At 45.4% G+C, this 25,075-nt stretch overlaps 1 protein-coding gene across 1 annotated transcript; it reads left to right on the forward strand.

Moving 5' to 3' along the window:
* Positions 1 to 23,205, forward strand: xylt2 (xylosyltransferase II). Its single transcript, XM_079519591.1, has 11 exons — positions 1 to 349; positions 6,267 to 6,807; positions 7,676 to 7,851; positions 9,112 to 9,314; positions 10,375 to 10,455; positions 11,711 to 11,927; positions 14,842 to 15,018; positions 16,112 to 16,368; positions 17,321 to 17,516; positions 19,786 to 20,119; positions 20,641 to 23,205. Exons 1-11 carry the CDS (start codon positions 218 to 220, stop codon positions 20,964 to 20,966), a joined length of 2,640 nt encoding a protein of 879 aa, XP_079375717.1. The 5' UTR covers positions 1 to 217; the 3' UTR covers positions 20,967 to 23,205.
* Positions 23,206 to 25,075: the final 1,870 nt, after the last annotated feature.

A 25,075-nucleotide genomic window follows, 5' to 3' on the forward strand; every position in this document is an offset into this window, starting at 1 on the left:
TCACGGACGGTGTCGCTCGCTGACCCCGTGTTCGGCTGGGCCCGCGCGACACCGTCGTACGACGAAGCACACGCTGGGGCGTCACGGCGTGAGCGCGCGGCGCGCGCAGTCCATTCGTTCACACACACGATCATACACAATCCCCTCTCGTGTGCACGCGCCCCTGCCAAAACGCACGGTCGGCCGGGGGAGTCGGAACTAAAGTGAAGGAGGAAAGATGGTGGCCAGCGCTCGGGTGCAGAAGCTCCTCCGTCGGTACAAACTGGCGATCGCCGCCGCGTTGACCATCCTCCTGGTGCAGGGTCTGGTGGTGTGGAGTCTGAGGAGTCTGGAGGAGGGCGAGGCCGAGGTGAGATGGTGTGGGGGGTCCGCCGGGGCTTGTGTGTTATTCCCCCGGCGTGGTGGACGGCGGCAGCCTGGCAGGGAGATTCAGCTCGGTTCTTTAATTCCAGCGCTGTTAGCAACGTTAGCGGCTAACTGTATATCAGTATCACCACGGCGTTGTACAGTTCACAGCTAAACGTGCTAACGTTAGCATCTCCCGAGGTGAGGAACTCCGCTGTGCTTGTTTAAACTAAACAGAAGAACAGAAACATCCCATGATCATCAATCACGTCTCTCTCCGTTCCTCGCCGAAAACGTTGTCTGATCACCCCGGTGGACTTGACTGTACAGTGTACACAGACCACACAGACACATTATTCACTTTACGAGATTCAAGTTGCTGTCACCGTTTTCGTTTTATGATTAAAATGTCAAAGATTTCACTTGGCAGTCTGTGGGTGCGTTTCGTTTGGACTGGCTCTGGCTGTGTCGTGTTTTGTAGTAGATTAGAAGCTGGAGGTAACTAACTAAGGGCGATTTAGAGCTTCGTTAATATTACTCCATCGCGCCGCCGCCACTGTGTCGCTTAGCGACAAGAACTGATTTACAAGCTTGTACATCAGATGTTGTCGGCAATGGTACACCGTGGTACGACGGAGAATGATTCAAGATTGAGACCATAGAAGATTGAGAGAGACGTAGACACTAGAAAAGGAGGATTGCTTCACTGCACTGTGGTGTCAGCTGATTGAGAATTGTATTTAACAGTTTGTAGAATGGGTACAGTTCAATGAAAGTACAGGTCTAGTGAGGATGTCACTTCTACTTCTTACTGTGTGCTCTGATTAAATCAGACTGACAGGCAAATAGGATATCTGAATCTGGTCTATGCAAATCAGCTATTATGCATATTTCTATCATGCGTTTATACCCATCCTGGCCTGGCTGTTCTATAGAAATGCATTCAACATATTTAATCCCTTTGCTCATATTTCTGTCATCTCTGCACGGTTTGTCATTTTTGTCTCTATGATCCCCATCTAGAGATGTGCACACTAGCCACAGTGGTTCCCAAACCATTTCATTTCAAGGACCCCCATAACTCTGTTACAAGTATGTGGCATTGCATACATCCACTGACTCCTCTAGCCTATTTTAGGAAGGTCTACTACCTTGCTTATCTTTTTGAATGACTGGATACACACCTGAACTTAAACTGTGTGTTCCTCTACCAGACCAGTATTTCTCCAAGTGGGGTCCACCTGGAGAACCTCAGGGTTCCTTGAGGCAGGGTTCCAAATGGACACACACACACACACACACACACACACACACACACACACACACACACACACACACACACACACACACACACACACACACACACACACACACACACACAGTAAGTCCTAGATCAGGGGTGTCCAAACTTTCTTCAAAGGGGCCAAATTAGAAAATAAATTTAAGACGCCCAAGGGCCATCTCCTACCTATCATAATTGCATTGCATTTCAACAATTTTGTTTAATCAATATCAAAGGTCTTTTGTCAGGTGTGCTGTGACCAAAATACAAATAACTCTTTTTGCGCCTTTTTTCAGCCTTATTTAACATTACCAAATGTAATCAGATGTGCAAGGTCTGTCTGTCTGTTTAGCTGCCAAGTGCGTAAGCGTAACGTTGATAGATACACTGGTTAGTATAGCTACAGTACATCTCTCTTTAATTTGCATTACAATGGCAGTCATTTATGACTGGGCCCACATTAAACTAGAGTTCTCAAATCCTGCCTGAAACAAATTGTCAACTTGAATGGCCGTTTTCAAAATGTTTTGGCCATTATCGCTGGAACGGAAGGTCCAATCTGCTCAGTTTCGGGGCGCAATTTGCACGCAGGCCGGACTTTGGACACCAGTGTCCTAGATGGTCCTTTGCTAAAGAGAATAAAGAGTGGCTTATCTGACTGACTGAGGCCACCACAGAGAGAGTATTTGAACCAATCATGCTAATCATCCAATCATGCAGCACCTCTGTATGGGAAGCTTCTCTCTACAGTGCAGCAGCTCACATGCACACCTGGAACAGTGCCTTGGGGTTGTGCCCCAGACCCTCCCAGTTCTTCTAAATAAGATAATTGTGAGCTGTTAACAGATCCCAGAGGGCTTTGCATTTTTCGCCATTACGGTTTGAGATACATGGATACAGTGGAAGACACAGGAATGTGTGAGCTGAAATGTGAGTTTGGTAGGAACCCTCTGCCCTCTTTTCCCATCAAGATGTGACATGTGTGGAGTGTGCAGAACCTTCCCTCCATACTGGTGGGTCATACACCACAGAGTTTTGCCTGAAGGGAGAGGAGGCTGTTATGAAGGCTTTCAGTTAGAGGAGATATTTGGAAAAGTGAGGGATCTGTACTTGGTGCCCGGCATTTCCACCGAGAAAACGTCACATTGAGTGTGGACCAGCTTGGACAGTGGCCCTGTGCACAACAGCCTGCTAAGCTCCATTCTCTGCCATTTATCTGTCCCTCTGCCCTTTCTGTGGATAAAAATAACATCGGCTAAGACGCAATTAATCCATTTCCTCTGGACAGACGTCAGTGTAAACAGGAAACGTGAAGCGTGACATACGATTCCCCTTGAGGGAAGGAAGCGGTGTCCATTTTTTTCTGACCCCACTCACTCAACTGTGTGTCCCAAGAAACGCATGCTTCCTCCCTCATCAGGTGAATGACTATTCACTGGAACACTGTTCATCGGAGCTTGGAACGGAGAGCGGCAGCCTGTGAGAGTTGTTCAGTCAAGGAGGCATAGCAAGACAGAGTGAGACAGAGTGATTCCTCACAGCTCAGCAGTGTCTCGTGTCAGCTGTGTTTTAATCAGCAGCTGGCTGTGGACGTGTGAACATGGCCACACGTGTTTTTATTAAGGCTGCCTGCCGCACAGAAGGAACAAGCAAATGCTTGCGCTCTGTTCAACTCACTCCGTGCTTATTCTTTATGGCTCTCTTTCTCTTTCATTCCAGCAGATTACGCCACTGATATGACTGACTTCGCTCAGCTCTAATTGGAAACAAAAGAGGCTTCATGGCTCGCTTTTGAACAAATAAATTTTTGACGCGATGGTGCTAATTAAAAGCTGTGAAAATTGGCGCTACAATTTATCACCAATTTAGACGTTAAGCCTTTGCGCCACACAGCTGTTTTCTGTGTATATTGACATGAGAGGACAATAGTCTTTAAAGGCGAGCTCTCACTCTCGCGCAGCTGTCAAACTTAAGCTCTGTGTCCTCTGATATATTCACTTGCCTGTTAACTCGACTCTCGGGAGAAGCGAGGCAGCAGGCAGTGCAATGCGTGGTATGTTGCTGCCTGGGCTTACAGTGCCTCTCACTATAATGGCTTTTGGAGTGTGATGGGCTGTCAGTAGCTGACTGCACTGTATTGGTTGGCTGTGCTGCCTCGCTGGCGCTCATTTATCTGCTCTGTGACGTCCTACCCCGCTGGCCTGGCCGCAGCCCCTGTTCTGTTGCCACTGTCCCTGGCAGGCTGTCGGTGTCCCAGTGGCTTGTGGCAAGAGAGCCTGCTTTCTGCCATGTCGTCGTCTGACACAGGCAGGAAGCCCGTGGCCCACTCACTGTTATTCTTGCCCCCTCTCCAAGTGCTAATGTTTGAGGCGCCTTTCGCGCAGGCCAGGATCCAATAAACCAGCGTGGCAGGGATGTGATATTGCTCATCCAGAAGAAGCCAAAATAGCTCTCAAGCCCTGCTTTTGCGACGCCTATCAATTTTCGGAGGCCCGTTTTTGTATTCCACTGAGGCCAGCCATGCGGCGAGCTGTGATTTGCACCGTTTATCCCTATTATACACAAGAAAAATGCTGCATGACAGCAGCAGAGGATGTGTTTAGAGAACGGCCTATAAGAGCAGCATGCCAATGAAACCCCATCCAGGCATGAATAGCTTTGCCATAACATTCCCGGCTCAATTTTTCTGAATTGTGCTTGTTTCTGTTGTTTCCCTTCTGCCTCAAATCCCCCGTGCAATGAACATGACCGAATTCCCCCAGAGAGAACTGTATTGTCTTATTGATCTCTCGCTACACTGTTGCTTTGAGATTAAATTGTGTTGTATGTTGGGGAGACGGAGAAGTATGCTGTTGAAGTAGCCTAGTCCACAGATCAATAACTCACTCGAGATGACGGTAATGCCAGAGCAGCACCAAAGCAATTTAAAACCCGGTACAAAAAGTACAAAATTGACATACGTACCTTCTCCGAGTTAAATGAACACTGAGGATTTGTTTTTATTTTGTATTACTGGGAAGATGGACATCTTATATTTCATGTAATGGATGTTTTTAACACAGTTCTTCCAGATAAATACGGTCCACTAGGGCCGCGTTGTAGTGTTGTTTTTCCTCTGTGAAATGTGGCCTGTTGTTACAGATACGCCGCTAAATCCCATGCTCTGTTTGGATTTACTGTCAAAGCGAGGAGTTCCGCCAACAAAACCTCTCAACTTCGTCATACTTCTGGGATTTAGTTTAGATAGATTATAAGAGGATCATGTCTAGTATGTCTACACCTGTTGGGAAGGTGTTTTGAGGACCATGAAGTCAGTCAAGTCTTTTTTTGGTGCTCTGTCTGTTTTGTTGTTGTCGTCGTCGTCGCTTTTCAGACGTAGATGTCATCTTCATCATGACGACTCTGTCTCTTTTGAAGGTCTTAGCTGCTTGGTCAGCAGTATGTGACAGGGCTATGTTAGGCTACAGGTTAATTTTAGACACAAATGGCAGGCTGTATTAACACTGAAGACAATGTGAAACTCTCCAAGATGAGATAGACACACACACACACACACACACAGCGCTTTCTTCAGCGTTGCCCTTTTCTAGTTTCAATCTGGTGTCCCCAACTCCATTTTGGGCATGTAATTATAGGAGTTCTCCAAATCTTCCAAGACTTTCTAAATTAGAAACTGGCAATTTTATTTTTTTATTTTTTACAGCAGCGCCCCGAAAGGGCTTTCTTTATCAGACTGCCAGGGTCTGATGTGACGACATGAAGGGGGTGTTGGTTGAGCAATTGAAGTGACAGGATGGGATTGGGGGGGGGGGGACTTCACCGCTGGAATTGGCATGGTGACTGCTGAATGCTGATAGGTCTATTTGGCCCTACTCCGACGAGGATGTTGGCCAGCAGCTGTTGTTGGGGAGGATGGCATCCCTCCAGCAGCGCCCAGCCGTTGTCCATTTGAAAAGGCCTCTTCTGACTACTCTGCAAAGAGAGTAAGGGACGCCACGCCGTCACGAGTCACAGAAACATACATGGCGGTGTATCAGGTTGGCCCCATTGTGGACCCTCGGTATTGTTTCCTGAGCTCTCCTCTGTGATTTATTTTGTGCGTACATATGCCAAATGTGGGGCTGTTCATTTAAATTCTTTATGAATTATGGAATTATGGCCCAACCGTACTACGTGCATGTGTCCGCTTTTGCACGCACGCTTTGCCATAGAGGTTTCGTTAAGGTCCCCATGCACTGAATGGCTTCATTCTGTGTCTTTGTACGTGTGTGTGCCCGCCTTAACCCGGACTGTGTCTCACAGATTAACTCCACAAAAGGCAGCGCTTTTGCTAAAAATAACCCAGATCATACAGTAGCAGCACGGGGGGGTAAACTCAAAACCAAACTGGAGTAAACACGTCCTTGTCTCTGGAGCTCCTGTGCTGTTGTCTTAGCGGGTTTCTTTCTCTTGTCATGTTAGAGAGAGGTTGAATCATCCCCTCCTCCTTACAGCAGCAGTCGCTCCCAATGTTCTGCTGTTATGACTGGCAAGACATCTGGGGGTGGAATGGATTCTAAAATCACGTCTCTTCTGTCGCCTCTATCTCTCCCCATCTCTCCCCTCACTCATTATCTCGCTTTCTCCTCCATCTCCTCAGAGGAAGACAAGGCGGTCCAAGCTGCCCGACCACAACAGCCAGGACCCCAAGCGCGACGTGGTGCCGTGGGACCGGCAGAGCGCCCTGTCGGGGAGGAGTGGGGGCAGATGGAGCAGCCGGCTGCAGACAGGTGGCGGCGGCACGGCCGCCAGGGGCACCAACACCCGGCGCAGGAAGCCCCCCGGTGGGCCGAAGGGGGCCCAGGAGCAAGTAATGACGGGGGCCGGAGTGGACGGCGTCCTTCCCCATGACCCCTCCAGCAGCCGCAACTTCAGCGAGGCCAGAGGAGGAGGTGGAGGCGAGGGTGGTGCCAGGCTCCCACCTCCCATCATACCGGGCGAGCCGGGCAGCGTGGACGGGGTGCCCCAGGCCCCCGGCGGTGACTTTGTGCCCAAATGTGACATCATGGGCAAGGACGCACTCTCCGCCCTGCACCGCGCAAACACGCAGCAGTGCCGGCAGGAGATCGCCAACATTGTGTGTCAACACCAGGCTGGACAGCTGATGCCACAGGCTCTCCCTCAGTTCTGCCCTCATCTTGGTGCGTTCACACGCCTCTCTGTCTCTCACACACTCTTCATCTCTCACACGGCACTGCAGGTTTTTAAAGATTTATCAGCACAATTTTCTCTCATTGATACATTTTTTACGGAAAAGCACCACATTCGCATGAATATTACATGCAATGTGCTGTCTGAATGTTCCACCTGCGTGCCCCAAACACAGTCCCCAGACCCTTACCAACACACACCCATTCATCTCTGTCAGTCATTCATCCACTGCTGGTGCTGATAGTGTGTTGTGGTTTGTTTGCTATAGCTGCGAAGATCATCCTCATTTGTCTGTTTCAGTGTCTCGCAAGACTGTAGCGGAGTGTCTCAGAGCCTCTGCCTGAAGACCAAACGCCTAATATGATATCTTCCCTGGCCATTAAAGGGATAGTTCACAATTTTTGAACTTAAGTTGTATGAAATACTTGCCATTAAGAAAAAATTCGGAACTAGCTCTTTCGGGATTCCCTTTAGGCTTGTGAATAAGATGTTTGGCTTTAGTGTCCCTTCCCTGCTTTGTCATTTTGTTATGTATTTTCTCCTGTATATATCCCGTCCAAACCATTAGATAGGTGCTGCGTTCACACATAATTTTAAATGGTAGCCAGACAGACATGAAGCTACAAACTCATGACACATTTAAGCAGCGTAAACTTGTGGGCTTCCAGTTGTAGGATTTGTTTTTATTGCAACGTTTCACGTTATATTTTGGCTCGAGCAACATTTTGAACGGCAACTCGGCAGCAATGTCACCGGCCACACTAGCCTATTTTGTTAGCTTTTGTCGCCACTACTGTGAATGTTTAGCATTAGGCCGGAGCATCGTGTCTGTAACGTGCATGTCCTTTGGTCTTCCAGGAGTGTCCGGTCCAGTCCAGGCAGGAGATGAGCTGGCCAACAGCCTGTCCAAGGTGGACAACCCTGTGCGGGTGGCCTTCGTCCTCATGGTCCACGGCCGCGCCGTGCGCCAGCTCAAGCGTCTCATCAAAGCCATATACCACCGCGATCACTACTATTACATACACGTAGACAAGGTAAGCTCTAGTGTGGATTGGACTTCTACCGCTACACTGCACAGTCTGCACTACAGACTAATGGGTTCCGTTTCCACTGAGTCCGACAAACGCACATGTGCCAACACACAAAGAGCACCAGTATGTTGTAAACACACCTTAATCAAAAATGATTAATCGCTGAATCATTGCTGCCATAGCATAAGCCAACCTTTAATGCCGGTGAGTCGATGCCCTCTGCGCAGCGTACGCCCAGACCGCTAATGTGTTTACAGGCTGGTTGTTCTCACGTCGGAGAGGTCAAACGTACCCAGAGGGTCTTAGGAGTAGGTGGATTAGTCCGGAGAGAGGGGCTTGCTTTGTGTGGTTAATTATTCCTAGTGTACTGGAGGAAAGTGCCCGTGGTGTGTAAAACATGACGACAGAAGCACATGCTACAATGCCAACGCCGAAGTGCCGGAATCCCAGGGGTGCTCCGGCGCTGACAAGGCGGAAGATCGTTGCTCTCCGAGTCTGTGCACCTGTGCACCAGCTGGATAGGTCGCTCCCTCAAGCCGCGGGGAACTGTCTCGGTGCAGTCGCACCGGGACTCGCAGAGCGGCTAGCGCATAGCGGTGATGAATGAGGAGTGAGACGGGGTAGTCACCGCGGAGACCGCAGGGTCAAGCCTGCCTCATCCGTCTCTGAGGGAACGGGCCGATTTGAGAGATGGAGCCGGCGGAAAAAGAAAAACGGGTCAAGTTGTACTGCTGGAATTAGTCCACCCCTCTCCACAAACCAGCCCTGTTCTCCTGCTGGGTTTTCTGCTGAGCAGGCCACTGAGAGGGCTGCGAGTTCACGACAGCCGGGGCTTAAGCCCTGCTGGCTCCACACCTCTTTGACGTTAATTCTTTTTTTGCAGGTATTTTTTCCAACTTCTCTCATTTGCTCCATCGTGTTTAATCCCTGTCTGACAGCTTTTCTCCAGAGCAACCTCTAAACTCGGTTCTATTGCCGTCCTCAAAGTGGTAAATGTACGTTTGCACTTTGCAAGACAAAATACCTTGAATTGTCTCCCGTTTCACTGACCCACATTTCCAGCCCTGATGTCATCATACCGTCTTACAACACACGCCAGTTCTCCTCGGCTGCCACAGCAGGGTGGCGGCTACTGATGATCAGGCTAATGTGGACTACTTGTCACCCGGCCAAAAAGCTAGATTATCCTTTTGTGTTGAACGATGCACAGTTTCCCACCCTGTTTAACCACGTGACCCTCTTTTTGTCGGGAACTCTCGCCAGCGATCCAACTACATGCACCGGGAAGTGCTGCAGATTGCCCAGCAGTACCCCAACGTGCGCGCCACGCCATGGCGCATGGTCACCATCTGGGGCGGTGCCAGCCTGCTGAAGGCCTACCTGCGCAGCATGCAGGACCTTCTCTCCATGCTGGAGTGGAAGTGGGACTTCTTCGTCAACCTGAGCGCCACAGACTTCCCCACCAGGTTGGTTAACACACTGGTTCCCAAACGCTGGACGACCCATTTGTGGGTCACGGGTCCCCTCATTTCTTTGGTTCCCTACATTTGGCTTTTAATTATTATTATTTCAAAACATTTTCAAAAAACATTCCCAAAAAAGCTAAAACTTTCATGAATTAATCACATCCAATGATTTTTTTCAGCAATGTCATGAAGAAATGAAAGAAAAATGAATTAGAACAAATATTTAAGAAGTAGTAGCAGATGGGGGCTGAGGACAAATACATATTAAGCAACTTAACAGAAAAACAAGCCCAAAGTCACTTATAATAAGCACAGATGGCAACACTGGTGTGCACGTGATGTGTGCGTGTTCAATATCTCCCTGTCACGCTCTTCAGGCCCTGTGTATATCCCAGATACACTGCCACGCACAAGGTTTGAGATTATGATGATAAGCGCTCTGGCCTAACCCCTTTATCATCAGTGGCTTAGATTTCCAGTACTTGCTTGGTCGGGGATTTGACTCCTCTACTCCGTTGACCTACAGTGACTTTGACTCAGCAAGCTACGAGATAAACAGCGGCCCCGAATGCATGCTGAATGAAAATCTCCCGCTGGTAGCTGCATCAATGGACTGTATTGGCTGTTGATGCACAGAGTGCACAGTAAATCATTGCCTTTCTTGTTGATCAGTCCTGGCTGGATGTCTGAGGACGCTGTGAGCCCCTATCAAGGCAGCGGCCAATCCTCCTGAATTGTCCCACGAGCAGAATAAGTTGGAGTGCTCGGATGTAATCCGCCAAGCCTCTAGCTCACTAATTCTACAAAGTCATCTCTCACTCCCTTTTGTGTAGCTGGATAAACTCAAGCATATGAGATGAAATTTTGGCATCACTTTTTTTTTTAATGACAGTGGATTCAAATTATGCCTCCACCACCACACGCACTAATATTGTTACGCATATCTCAGAGCCAGACAGCATTTTATTTCCGTCCTAATACTTGTCTCTTTGTTCATTTTTGTTTAGTTTTTTCTCATTTCTGTTCCCTTCTCTTCTTTTATCTATTCAACTTACCACAGGACTAATGATGAACTTGTGGCTTTCCTGTCACAGCACAGAGACAGGAACTTCCTCAAGTCCCATGGGAGAGAGAATGCCAGGTGAGAGCTGTCACTGTAGCACACATCTCTGATTCACAGTATTATAGGTGAGAGCTGTCACCCTAGCACACATCTCTGATTCACAGTATTATAGGTGAGAGCTGTCACTGTAGCACACATCTCTGATTCACAGTATTATAGGTGAGAGCTGTCACCGTAGCACACATCTCTGATTCACAGTATTATAGGTGAGAGCTGTCACCGTAGCACACATCTCTGATTCACAGTATTATAGGTGAGAGCTGTCACTGTAGCACACATCTCTGATTCACAGTATTATAGGTGAGAGCTGTCACTGTAGCACACATCTCTGATTCACAGTATTATCCACCTTACCCATTAAGACCTGAGGCCCATTCTATAAATGCAGCTTTCTGAAAATCCTATGTTGCTCTATATCGTTGCTGTCGGGCCGAAACCTCTTACTCTTATCTCCATATTTTAACTGTTTTTTTTCGTATGTTTTTTGTAAATTAACGCCCTACTTTATCATACATACAGCGTCACACAAAAATAGCTCTAATTTGATCTTGTAGATTGCTTTTGACACCTGTTTGGGCTCAGATAGCTTGTGATGAGCTTTACCATCATTCTGTAATTCATTACCTTATTTACCATAATGTTACAATCTACATGATTCACAGAGATTAAATGATCTAAAGAACGAATGGTTATGTTGTAATAATCTTTGTGTTGATTTTGACAGCAATTTAGATTTTTAGTCGTAGTCATTTAGTTTTAGTCACATTTTAGTAATCTGAAATGGTTTAGTTTTAGTCTGGTTTTAGTTGACTAAGACTTTATTTGACTAAATATACAGTTGATTTTGTCGAAAAAAAAAAAAAAAAGTTTACACTTTGTTGCATGAAGAAAAATAATAATAAAAAGTTTACACTTTGTTGCATGAAGAAAATAGCCCATGTACAAACTCACAGTGCTTGTACCTGTAGGTCTGCTATTTTCAGAATGCAGCACCCAACGCAACCAAACATAAAATTACCTGTCTTTTAGTTCTCCGAATCTCTTCTTCACTAGTAAAAACTAGACTAAAATGTTAGAACCTAACATTTTAGTCTAGTTTTTATTTGTTGACGAAATTGTCAATATATTTAGTCTTAGTTTTAGTCATCATGGCTTAGTTTTTGTTTAGTTTTTAATTTAGTTTTCGTCAGTGAACAAATAAAACGTTTTTCTGTCATAGTCTTAGTCGACAACAATCAACATTGTTTTGACGATAACCCTCGCTGTGCTCCAGGTTCATAAAGAAGCAGGGACTGGATCGCCTCTTCCACGAGTGCGACAACCACATGTGGCGCCTGGGCGAGCGCAGCATCCCCGACGGCCTGGAGGTGTCTGGAGGCTCCGACTGGTTCGCGCTCACCCGCCGCTTTGTGGATTACGTGGTGACCTCCCAGGACACGCTGGTGTCCGGCCTCAAGCAGTTCTACACCTACGCACTGCTCCCTGCCGAGGTACCTTCACAGTTCACACCTCCCCTCAGAGTAATGTACACACTACTAGGGATGTGTAAAAGTGACCCAAATGGGCCCCGACAGTTAGCTCAACTGTCTGGGCACCTAGGCTGCTGAGCCAGCCTGACGGCGTGCCGCGGGTTCGACTCCCGACCCCGACGGGTGTCTTCCCCCCCATCTCTCTCCCCATTTCCTGGCAGATTACTTTCAACCTGTCAATAAAGGCAGAAAAAGCCACAAAAAAAAACATCTTTAAAAAGTGACCCAAAGGCCCAGGCGGTGGCGTAACCGTCTGGGCACCCGACTGGTAATCCAGTCGCAGTGTGCCGCGGGTTCGACTCCCGAGCCCGACACGGCCTTTACTGCATGTCTTCCCCCATCTCTCTCCCGTTTCCTGTCAGCCTACTGTCTGTCCCTTCAAAAACCAATAAAAATGGCGTAAGCCGCAAAAAAATATCTTTAAAAAAAAAAAACCCAAATGAAAGTCGATTACAGGTAGTATTTTCTCCGAAGAAACCACCTAACTCCAAAATGTTTCAGGAAATGAAAAAGATAAATCTTTCGGTAAATGAACAAAACCTTATATTTTTAAAACAAAGCAATACTGCCTCATCAAAAATGGTATTGTGACTTTATATATTGTCAATTACTTGCACGATTGGTTCAATATTCTTTTACCAACACGGAGACATAAAGGTCTTTCAATAGCATTGATTTAATCAAAATCCTCAAAAGTAGTAGTAGTAGTTTCTCCCCGACAGCAACAAATGGTATATTATCTAATAAAGTGGAAAAAGCGGCACTCGAAAATAAAAGATGAAAGACTGGCTCAGATGCAATTTCTCATGTTTATTTGAGAACGCTGACACGTTTCGGCAAACGGCCTCCTTCAGAGCAGACTAAAAAGTGTCTTGCATATTTTATTTTAGAGTGCTGCTTTTTCCACTTTGTTGGTTTATGAGTAGGGATGTCCCGATACACTTTTTTCGTTTCCGATCCGATTCCGATCCAACAATTTCTGTGTTAGCCGATACCGATACCTTTTTTTTTAAAAAAGTGTAAAGTACATGTACTCATGTTGGTTGCGTTATCACGTAGAATAACGAAGTTTAGCCCTGGTGATGTTCCACTTTGCAAGCACACACACACACACACTCAATATGCATATTTTTCTTTTTAACCAACCAAAACATCCATTGCACTACATTTTATTAGCCGATACCGATACCAGTGCTTTTTTTTTTTTTTAAGTGTAAAGTACATGTACTCATGTTGGTTGCGTTATCACGTAGAATAACGAAGTTTAGCCCTGGTGATGTTCCACTTTGCAAGCACACACACACACACACTCAATATGCATATTTTTCTTTTTAACCAACCAAAACATCCATTGCACTACATTTTATTAGCCGATGCCGATACCAGTGCTTTTTTTTTTTTTAAGTGTAAAGTACATGTACTCATGTTGGTTGCGTTATCACGTAGAATAACGTGAAGTTTAGCCCTGGTGATGTTCCACTTTGCAAGCACACACACACACACACTCAATATGCATATTTTTCTTTTTAACCAACCAAAACATCCATTGCACTACATTTTATGACCAAATAAGAGCATATCGGAGGGCATTCCGATACAAGTATCGGTATCGGGACATGCCTATTTATGAGTTAAGTTATTTCAAAGCTGAGCACCCACTGCTTTAACCAAGGGCACTTCCAGAGGAAGCGCACCTGTTTTTCTTTCTTTAAATGGTACATCATGTTTTTTTATGTTTTGGGGGATTTGATTGGGTGAAATTGTTCTGGGGATTTGTTAATTTTTTATATCAAATGACCATCCTAGGTAAAATTTGATTTTTAATTACTACTTAAACGCAATATACAGAAAAAATCACACCCCTGTGAACTGAGTGGTGCAAATCTCCCCCCCCCCCCCCTCTCTGTCTGTCTCTATCTCGCTCTCTCATTAGCAGGCAACATGCAGCACTATCTCTCCGTTTCTGGCACAACAGCGCCACTTTTGGTACTCATTGGTACTGGTCACACACATAGTCACACACAGAGTCACACACACACAAACACACATAGTTGAACACGGACATTGCTGTTCGTTAGAGTGGTTGCACCACTCAAAAATAAATATTACACCCATACTTAGGTATCCTCTAATCTGGACAGGTTTTGGATGACAATATACAGTAGCCTTTGCAACAGATGTAATAATAATATATTTTTTAATTTGATTTTGAACGATTATTCGATTATTCTGACCCATTCCTCTCACACACACACACACACACACTCTCTCTTTTTTATGTTTCTGTAGCTGAGACAGACGGCTCAATAAACAAATCTTTCATAGGCGCTTTCCCATGGGACACATAGGATGCATAATTGCTAATACGGATATTGTCTGAAATCTCAAATAATTGATTTATCAGACAGGCTCTACATTCAGGCTCCAAGAGCACCAGACTGTCAGACAGACTGAAGGGGGAGTAACATTGCGTTTGCCCTTTTCGCTTACCCAGATGAGTGGTTTAGCATTTAGACCTGAGACCAAGCGAGTTGTTTGCCGTTGCGGTAGGCCATCGACGCAGTGTCACCGCGAGGCGGCGTGTTGGATATACAGGTTTTGCCCGGTTTTGCCCGGTTTACATAGGCCTGCTATTAGAGAAACTGAGAACGAACAGGAGGAAGCAGATGCAACACGGCTCTCCAGCTGAAATGTAACAGGAAACGTTGCAATTACGTGGTCAACACACAGTCATCTTCCAGCACGCCTCTGGCTATTGAGAATGTTAATCGTCAAGTAACATTTCATAATCGTGACAGCGTCTAGTTGTACAACGTTACAGAGGTGTTGTTCAGTCACGTGCGCCTGCTCTCTCTCTCCTTCCTCTCTGTCGTAGTCGTTCTTCCACACGGTGCTGGGGAACAGCCACATGTGTGACACGCTGGTGGACAACAACCTGCGCGTCACCAACTGGAACCGCAAGCTGGGCTGTAAGTGCCAGTACAAGCACATCGTAGACTGGTGCGGCTGCTCTCCCAACGACTTCAAACCGCAGGACCTCATCCGGATCCAGGTCAGTGTGTCTCTGTCTCTCTCTCTCTCTCACAGCCGGATGGGATTGCTGCTGCTGCCCTGGAGCCGCAGTCTTCTATGAATAGCTGCTTTTCATTCACTTAACCCATTAATACCTTGAGGCCTGATTCTACAAAGCTTTCTAAATCGGCAGTTCTTTAAAAAAAAATTGGAATTCGAAAATTTTTAATATTTTATTTTTAAATGTTCCAAAAATAGCAGATCACGCTGCAAGCTTATAGATCTGCTACTTTTGAATAGCAAAGGATTAAATCTAAAATTACCACTGATACTTTCCTGGTTTGAATGGGTTAAGCTGGCTGTGAGAGAATCCGGCAAAAATAATAATTTATATATATATATATATTATATATATATAAATTATTATTTTATTTCCGAAAAGAAGCAGTTTGATACTCAAAATCATATTGTCTCCTATCGTCAACTGTATTGTATTCAGAACGATCTCAATTTCAATGACTTACCCAGTATAACAGCATACCTGATTTACATGCAACTGGTTGCACATTTACAGTATATCCCCACGCTTGTAGAGTAAATCCAATGGAGTGGTGGTATTTCTGTGGCCTAGTGGCAGTGAGCAGAAGAAATGTGGCGCTGCATGGTCAGTCCAGAACTGTTTTATAGCTCTGGACACCTAAACACACTCACAGACTCACCCTCTATGATGGCTAGACTCCTGCAGAGACATGCCGTGAAAATAACTTCTTTAATTTGTTTTTAACATTTGTTTATTAAATCATACTGGAGAAGTCTTAGCACCTGTCTTTATGGTGTTTAATAGAGTTCAGTGGTTTCTCCCCGACAGCAACAAATATTTATATTTATCGTGTTTTTTACAGCAACTGACACGGCCCACATTCTTTCTCTTACAGCCCACATTATTTGTCTCTTACAGCAACTGACGCGGCCCACATTCTTTGTCTCTTACAGCAACTGACGTGGCCCACAAACATTGTCTTTTACAGCAACTGACACGGCCCACATTCTTTGTCTCTTACAGCAACTGACGTGGCCCACATTATTTGTCTTTTACAGCAACTGACGCAGCCCACATTCTTTGTCTCTTACAGCAACTGACGCGGCCCACATTCTTTGCCCGCAAGTTTGAGTCCATGGTGAACCAGGAGGCCATCGACATCCTGGACACCCACCTGTATGGCCACTACGCCCCGGGCACGGCCGCCATCAAGGCCTACTGGGAGACCCTGTTTGAGCGCGAGGACGGGCTGGGAGCGCTCAGTGACGTGGCCCTCACCGCTTACTCCTCCTTCTTTCGCCTCGGACTCAAGAGCCTGGAGCAAACGCAGAGCAACCCGGACGCCTGCAGGTCAGCCACCCGAGTTTGCAGTGTCGCCAGTGGCGTGCACAGATAGACACTAGGGGGTGCTAGAGCACCCCCTGCCCTTTTGGCAATGTGCCCTTTTGGAAAAAAAAAAAAAAAAAAAACATTTTTTTCTTCTTCTTTTTTTTTTGATTTTTCAAAAATAGCAGACCTACAAGTTCATAGCGCGCCACTCGGTGGCGCGCTATGAGCTTGTAGATCTGCTATTTTTCAATAGCTAAAGCATAACATAATGCTAACACCAAAAGGGGTTCCCGCCCAAAATAGATTAAGGCAACCGGCCGGTTCCACGCGCTGCACAAGGTGCCCTTTTTTTAACTTGAGCACCTGCCCCTCTAAATGTCTGTGCACGCCACTGAGTGTCGCAGCTGACAGTTCTGTGTTATCTTTACGTACATATTGTGAATTTTGTTTAACAAAATTTGTTGAAAACAACAAAATCACACTCGTGTGAAGTGAGATGGTGTGAATGGTGCATTCATTCATTGCAGATTCACTGCCACTATATACGTTACGAGACATGAATGCATTGTGTTGTTATTGTATAAAACGGAAACAGTCACAAGATGTATTTATATTGGCCACATGACATCTCATGTCGTCATTTAGTGCCCTAAAACAAACATTAAAAGTCCATAGACTTGGCTGCCATGATAGAATTTCAAAAGCCATGCATTGGAGGGGCTAGCGCCCCTCAAAATGGGGTTGGATACGTTGATTAGACATGCTAACAGTCCGACAGGCATTAGTTTGACAACACCGTCACTCCAGACATGTGCTGCTGGTTACAACTAACCCGCGGGTCGGTTAAAACTCACCCGTGGCTCCCGACATGCGTGGCAGGTTAAAACTAACCCGTGGCAGGTTAAACCGTTAGTACGGACCAAACGCATGGGGGGGAAAACATGACATGATCTTCTGACATCCCTCTCCGCAGGTACGAAGCGTTGAGCCACCCCGTGACGGTGCACGTGTACTTCTACGACGACCGCTTCCAGGGATACCTGCTGCGGCAGGAGGTCCAGAACGTGAAGTCCAAGGTCAGGGAGACGCTGGAGGTGTGGGCGGTGCCGCAGGCCACGTTGGTGCTGGAGGCCAACCTCAAGGAGTTCGAGAGGCTCAAGAACCTGGAGGTAAACAACAGTGGTGGAAAACAAAGTACATTACTTAACCCATTCTGGACGGGAACCCCTTTTGGTGTTTTAACTAAGCATTATGTTATACTTTAGCTATTGAAAAATAGCAGATCTACAAGCTCATAGCGCGCCACCGAGTGGCGCGCTACGAGCTTGTAGGTCTGCTATTTTAGAAAAATCGTAAAAATGCGGCACAAATCTTTGAATATATATTCTTTCAGAGCGAACGTTTTTTGTTTATTTCGACGTCAGGCCTAAATGGGTTAAGTATACTGTACTTAAGTGCAATTTTAGTTATTTGCACTTTACTTGAGTGTTTCCAATTTCCAGTACTTTTACTCCTACTCCACTTACATCTCAGAGGCAAATGTTGTACTTTTACCCCACAATTGTTTTTTGAAAACTTTGGTTACTAGTTATTTTGTAGATTTTGATTATTATTGACAGAACATACTGTAACCACTTTAGCGCTATATACATTTTGGCCATTTGAAAATAGCCGATCTACAAGCTCACAATGCGTCGCCATGCTATTTTCAAAATATGTGTAGATATTGAAACGGAACATTCTGCATTATGAATGAGTACTTTTACTCTTGCTACTTTAAGTACATTTTGATTGATGACAATACTTTTGTACTTTTACTCAAGTATATACTTTGTATATTACAGTATTGATACTTTTACTTAAGAGTACTTAAGTACTTTTTTCCACCACTGATAGGTAAAGATCTCGCTTTGATCATGTCATGCATGCCACCTCGCCTTCTTCCGTTAGACGCGATCAAAGGGCTGCGCTGGGGTCAGGCTCGAGGCTATACGCCGTCTAAGTTCAGCATCAAAGTTGCTGTCACAGCTGTTAAATTAAATTAAATATAGGTGCTGCGAGAAAACTGCTGAGGGAAAGAGAACTTTGTTTGAAGATTACCACCTTGATATTTTAATATTGGATTCACGGTAACGGGCTTGATCTAGGCAACATTTGTGAGTGGTGCTAACACACACACACACTGATTTTTGAGTGGTGCAACCACTTCAAGGGACAGCAATGTCCCTATTTACTTTGATGTTTAATACAACACACCTAAATAGAGAGAACATTGTTTATTCCACTCCATCCTTTGGACCCTAAACGGCATAAAAGTTTAAAAGTTCTGTGACCGAGAAACACTGTATTATACAAACTGTCATAATGTCCACGGCCAGCAATGGACATTGCTGACCGTGCCGTCTGTGATCAACCCATTCAAACCGGGAAAGCATCTGTCATTTTTTGATTTTAACCATTGGCCATTGGCTATAGAGCGTCGCAGTCCCGCCTCCTACCCTGGACCAAGGACAGTCTAAGAAGGATAAGACGCGAAGACCGTACGGGCGACGCCATGTTGCTTTGGAAGGAAAGAAACATGCGCAGTTGAGACCAAGGAAGCTGAACGCGGAAGTGTTGGCTGCATATAGCCCATTGCGCATGTTTCTTTCCTTCCAAAGCAACATGGCGTCGCCCGTACGGTCTTCGTGTCTTATCCTTCTTAGACTGTCCTTGCCCTGGACCAGGAAATGATTCTCTGTTCATTTTCCTCATAGACATTTCAGAAAGTATTTATTTAAAGACGTTTACGCCGTGGACAAAGCCATCTCGAGTCGTGACAAATCATGACAACAAACACAATTTTTTGGGCCGAACAAATAATTAGAAAGAAGAAAAAAACGGCAGGTTACAACACTTTTTTTGTTTGGTCCAAAATATTGTTTGTGTTATGAGTTGTCACGACTCGAGTTGGCTTTGTCCGCGGCGTAACCGTCTTTAAATAAATACTTTAAGAAATGTCTATGGGAAAAATGCATTGGGTTTCATTTCCTGGTCCAGGGTAGGAGGCGGGCCCGGACGCTCTATATAAGCGAAAATAGCAACACGTCACTAGTGCAGCACGAAGTGACATGCCGTGAGCGTGTACTGTATATCTGCAAATGCCGTATATCTGTAAATCTTTGACTATAAAGATTTATTTTAAAGCGAACATTTTTAACTCAAATATTTGCTTCTGGTTTCCCTGGAACAAAATATTTAGAGATGGGGGGTTGGCGGCCAAATAAATATAATTTCGGGCTGTCCTTGGCATGGAACAGTTTGAGCACCACTGATACAGTTTGAGCACCACTGATACAGCAACAAATCTTCACCTGTTAGGACTTTTGTCCTAAGACATTTGTAGAATCGGCTTCAGGTCTTATAATAGGTTAACGTTGTTATCCGTGCCGCTGACAGATCGGCACCGAGTGGGACCCCAAGGAGAGGATCTTCCGTAACTTGGGCGGGGTGATGGGTCCCCTGGACGAGCCGGTGGCTGTGCAGAAGTGGGCCCGCGGGCCCAACCTCACGGCCACCATCGTGTGGGTGGACCCGGCCCAGGTGGTGGCGGCCTCCTACGACATCAGCGTGGACGTGGACGCCGAGTACACGCAGTACCGGCCCCCGCTGCAGCGCCCCCTGAGGCCAGGCGCCTGGACGGTGCGGGTGCTCCGGCAGTGGGAGCGCGTGGCGGAGGTCCGCTTCCTCGTCATGCCGCTGGCCTTCAAAGGAAAGGAGCCGCTACGCAAAGGTGATTTAGTCTTTGTTTTCGTTAACTTTTTAGCTTTCCTGGCATGCATTTTTGTCCAGCCGTTTCTACATTGACACACTTTGCGGTTGGGTTTACAAACTCGGTAAAACTTTAGTAGATTAGATCAACCATTCCCAACCCGTGAGAGCCGTGAGGATATTGCAAGTGGGCCTCCAAATAACTGGCAAATCGCCAAGATTTGAAAAATAGAATAATATTAACGTCATATAACAGCATTGATATAAAACGAAATTATGAAAAAACGTCATGGTTCAAAATGAGCAAATGTCATGGTTTAACACAAGTTTTCATTATGATAGGAATAAATATTAGCAACTTAAAAGTATACTATGTTATTTCCATTGATCCAAGCCGGAACGTAATCAATTAATTAATTAAATAAACGTGCTGTTAAAGATGCTTTTGAGAGTTTCAAGTGGGCCCTTGGCTCATATTTGAGGCTTTATGTCCAGTCTTCTTTGTATTATGATGTTCCTCACCTGTTTGTTGGTCTGTTGCAGAAGAGGACAGCTGGCTCCACTCGGGTCCTCCTGGTAACCTCTACCTGGAGCAGGGCTTCCAGCAGCTGAGCTCCATGCTGAAGCTGCCTCCCCAGGAGCCGGCCCTGCTGGAGGCCCAGCGGCGGGCACAGCTGGTGGGCAAGGCCCTGGACGACTGGGTGGACAGAAGCGTGGCCGGCTTCTGGGTGACGGGCGACCTGTGCGCCACGCAGACCTCCTCCTCCTGCCCGGCAGTGGGACCCTGCACCAAGTCCTCCTGGAGCTCGCTGTCCCCGGACCCCAAGTCTGAACTGGGGCCCGTCAAAAGCGATGGCCGTATCAGGTAGCCACCGGAGAGAGCACAAGAGGCGATAGACTTTTTTTAAACACACGCGTGCAAACAATGGCAGAGGCAGAGAGTCGAGAGCTCTGGAGAGAACCTTTGTGAATGCCGGGATGCTAAGGTCTCTCAAGGTCGGCTCAGAACCCGACAACACTTAAAAAACAAACGAAGGCATCTTCCAACACTGGAGAGCCAAGACGATCTCAGTGAAGTGGCAATATGGACTGAGAGGAGGAAGACACGCCTGCTGGAAATTTGCACATAAACGACTGCAAGAGCAAAGATGTAATGTTTGCGTCTCGTCTTATCTGAAGACGTTACTCAAGGGTTAACATGGCTGTCTGGTGTGTATTATTCCGTTTTCCTGCTGGCACACAAGTCCTCAAGTCAGGGACCGTCTGGTCTGGACTTTGACGAGGACCCTCCGCACATGTTTAGAACTCTGTTTTCCCACGCACAGTTTAAATCCTTCCTCCCATACGGAATCAGAAAGCGGGTCGTCGGATTTCAGTGACAACGCTCACGCTGCTGTGTTCTTTCTGAGGACGTTCAGAGGAGGGGAGGGAGCGGGGCCTTTGAACCGGGTTAATCATGCTTATTTTGAAGCATTGTTGTTAGGCGAGCATAGGGACTGGGAGCGGACAGATGAAGTGCACTTTACTGTAAAGATTATGATGTTAACGCAGAGGTCACATCAGCAGCCGCCACATGAGGATGAGGAGCAGAAGGTGAAAAGTCACAGGTAGCGCGTCGGATGACATCCTCGCCCCTTTCACAGTAGGTCTCTAAAGTGCTGCTTTAAGGTTTACATTTGCAGCATCACTCACTATTGCACAGACATATCAGCAATTACCTGGACTTGTAATCTCTCTGGTTTAGGAATAGCACGGAATTGGTCCCGTCTTGTCGAACAAAAACGGAGTGTCAGTTTAGAGCGTCTATTTTATTTTTATTTTTTAATTCTTTTTTTCATCGATGGTTCTCTGTTTACTGTGACATATTTTTGAATGTGACTTTAGATTTTGTGTTTTGTGTGTGTCTTGAATGGACTGTGACATGCTTCAAGGCGTTTGATGTCCATCACTGCAAACAAAGAGTTTGTTTGCCTTGTCAGAGGAAGTGCCTAAACTGATGCAGCATAAAGGCTGCAAATGGGATGGCTCCGTTGGAAATGACATAAGAGAAAAACGGCTCTGACAAAAGATGAAGAAACATTTCTTATTTTATTTTTTAAAAACGGGCCTGGTTGGACTTCACGTTACTACATACCTCCCGATGAGTTTAAAATGCAGTATTGGTATAGTATCTGTACGTTTACCCACATGGCAAATAGCCTCTCACAACAAGCATTTTAATGTTTTTGGTTTTATTTGAACATAAGAGTCCACCAGCCCAAAAGTGGACAATGTGATAGTTTGCTCAGCCTAGTGGAGAAAATCTATGCTGCCTTTATTTAGTTCGTACGATCAATTGTTTACCATGGAATAATAGCTTAAAGAGTTGTGCAATTAATGCCTTTTTTTAGACAGATTATGCCCCTCCTCTCTCCCCTTGTTGTCCTGAGTGTCTTAGTTTATAATATAATTGTTTTTAGAACTAGTTTTACCCCCTCTGCTATGTTGTTGATAGTCTTGACACAATGAGTTTTTCAAGTGACCTTGTTTACCTTGCACAGCAGACTCCTCTTTCAGAGACGCTCTGCCGGTCTCACTGAAACGAGAATAAAAAGAGTGAAATGTCCATTATTTTTCTATACACGTTAAGAGGAAAAGACTCCATTCAGACCAATCGTCCTCACCGCTCCGTTTGACGGGCGGGAGTCATTACTGTCTGTTGTGTTCTAGTATTGGACAGCTATCCACCATCCATTCGTTTGGAAATAAATGAGACTTAACCTGAGAGGAGGTGGTTTGCTGCATTCTCCAACCACAGCTCAGTTAGTGAGTCATCACAGGCTAAAGCCTGATTTATACTTTTGTCGTGCAACGGTGTTGTGCACCGGAAAATAGCCCGATCCACAAGCTCACGGCGTGTGGCGTACGCACAGTGTCGCGAGCATGTAGATCGGCCATATTCGCCGCGTGATAATGTCGTACGACAAAGCATAAATGAAGCATTGGAATGACAGGCTGACTTCTGTGTAGAAGCCGACTTTTAGCCTATCCCACTGTGTCACTGGGGAAGACGGGACACAATCTTGAATGATGGCTCAATAAAATGAAAGAACAACTTACGGTAAATGACCCTGCTGTGCGCTGGTATTATTTCATTCATGTTGACAGTTAGTTTTCAAAGGAATTACATTAGCCTGGAGCATCCTGTTGGCATGATGTAAATTCTCTATACAAATGAGGCAGCTTCACACTGGTGATGAAGACTTTTCAGTGGTTCTCAACCTCTGGGTCGGGACCCACAGGGAGGTTCGCACATGATGTTTTTCAAAAAACTACTTTCTGGCCTTGACAGTCCATACACCCAAACAGAAAAGTCCTATCTGATTGCATTAAACAGCATTAAACTTGCTTTGCCACTCGATTTGACACTCACTTTATGCGTGCGCATACCCTCTATAAGAAAGAGGCAAAAAAGACTCAAATAATTTAATTAAAATGGCGTCTTGCAGCATATGAGCTTGTAGATCTTTTATTTTCACAATATTTATCTGTGGAACCGTGTCGAACTAAATTGATTGCCTCAACCTCTACATTCCAAGTGCTTGTCAGGGTGGGTTCAAATAGGCCTATGATTATTATTACCACTGGTCTTCAGTGTGGAGGTTCGTCCCACTGCATCACAGCTAGAACTGGAACTAAACCAAATGGACCCTTAAGTAAGACCCAGCGATGCTTCTCGGTAACATTTTTATTTTAATTAATCACTTAATTCTTTTTTTTTTTTTCTATTCTTTTTTCACCTAAACATCATCATTGATGTTCATTGTTTAGTCTTGCAATGCCATTGGTCAAGATATTTGCATATAAATACCCCCCACAGAGGCACAAATTTACACAACTTCAAAATCTCTGGACTCAGTGCAATTTCTAATCAAAATTGACCTATGACCTTTAATCTTTAACCCTGATAAAAGTAACTAAAATGCATGTAATACATATATTTGTGTGATCATTAGAATGTCTAGAACATGTATTATGTATTATTGTGAAAGATATCCACCGAATGTAAATTATTAATTTATTATTATTATTTTAATAATTATTATAAATTTGCATAAAATGTTCATTAAACTTTTTTTTTTTTTTTTTAACATATTTTTTTAACATAAGTCCTAGTAGTACAAAGTAGTAGTAAGGTTGAAATCTATTTTTTGCAAGTAGAAATGTATCCGGGTCTTACAGGAGACCCCCTTACAGGAGACCCCCCCCCCCCCCCCCAGTCTCCTGCCCGGGGGAGGAGGTGGGCCAGGGGGAGGAGGTGCGACCCCCTGGCTGGAAGTCTCTCTGACGCTGAACCGTCCAATTTTTATCTCTTGACACCTCGATTTTTCCTTTTGATACCAATACTTTTGTACTTGTACTCTGTTACTTGTAACAAAGTAGTATTTCTACATTGCATTATTGATACTTTTACAGTAAAAAATGTGCAGTACATTTTCCACCACTATATTACAACTATGGTCGGGGTGCTTGTAAAGTTGGCTATTTTTGTCATGCAACGAAGCATGAATGGTATTTAAAGGAGCGCTCTCCATGGTGCTGAAGCTGTACTCGCATCTACAACAGGCAGAAGAGCTCCATTGAGCAATTTACATAATAAAATAGCATATTATTTATTGAGAATGAGTTAACATGACATAGCATGGTAACTCCTTATATTAAATGGTAATGGTGGGTGGTTTTACATTGGTCTGTGGCATGCCTGTCCATCAATGCTTCCACAGCTTCCCACAGAGCTACTCATTCAGTGAGTCATGCAAGGCTGTAGTAGGCCTACGCCTCAAGGCAGCGTCTGCTTTTTTTATACTGGTAGAAAAGGAGACCAGCCCTAACGGTAACGGACACACACAGTCATCAGCGGTTGAAGCATTAATTCAGCCAACGATCGCCTGTGGCTATACCTAGACCCCATGCAGTCATCCAGCAAGAGACACATTTC

This window comes from Electrona antarctica, assembly GCF_951216825.1.
Source record: "Electrona antarctica genome assembly, chromosome: 14".
Taxonomy (NCBI): domain Eukaryota; kingdom Metazoa; phylum Chordata; class Actinopteri; order Myctophiformes; family Myctophidae; genus Electrona; species Electrona antarctica.

Excerpts from the sequence above, each read along its gene's own strand:
- xylt2 (XM_079519591.1), top strand. The coding sequence starts at position 218 with ATGGTGGCCAGCGCTCGGGTGCAGAAGCTCCTCCGTCGGTACAAACTG. Across the intron at positions 350-6,266 it reads TGGAGGAGGGCGAGGCCGAG|AGGAAGACAAGGCGGTCCAA; the intron begins GTGAGATGGTGT and ends CCATCTCCTCAG. Across the intron at positions 7,852-9,111 it reads ATTACATACACGTAGACAAG|CGATCCAACTACATGCACCG; the intron begins GTAAGCTCTAGT and ends AACTCTCGCCAG.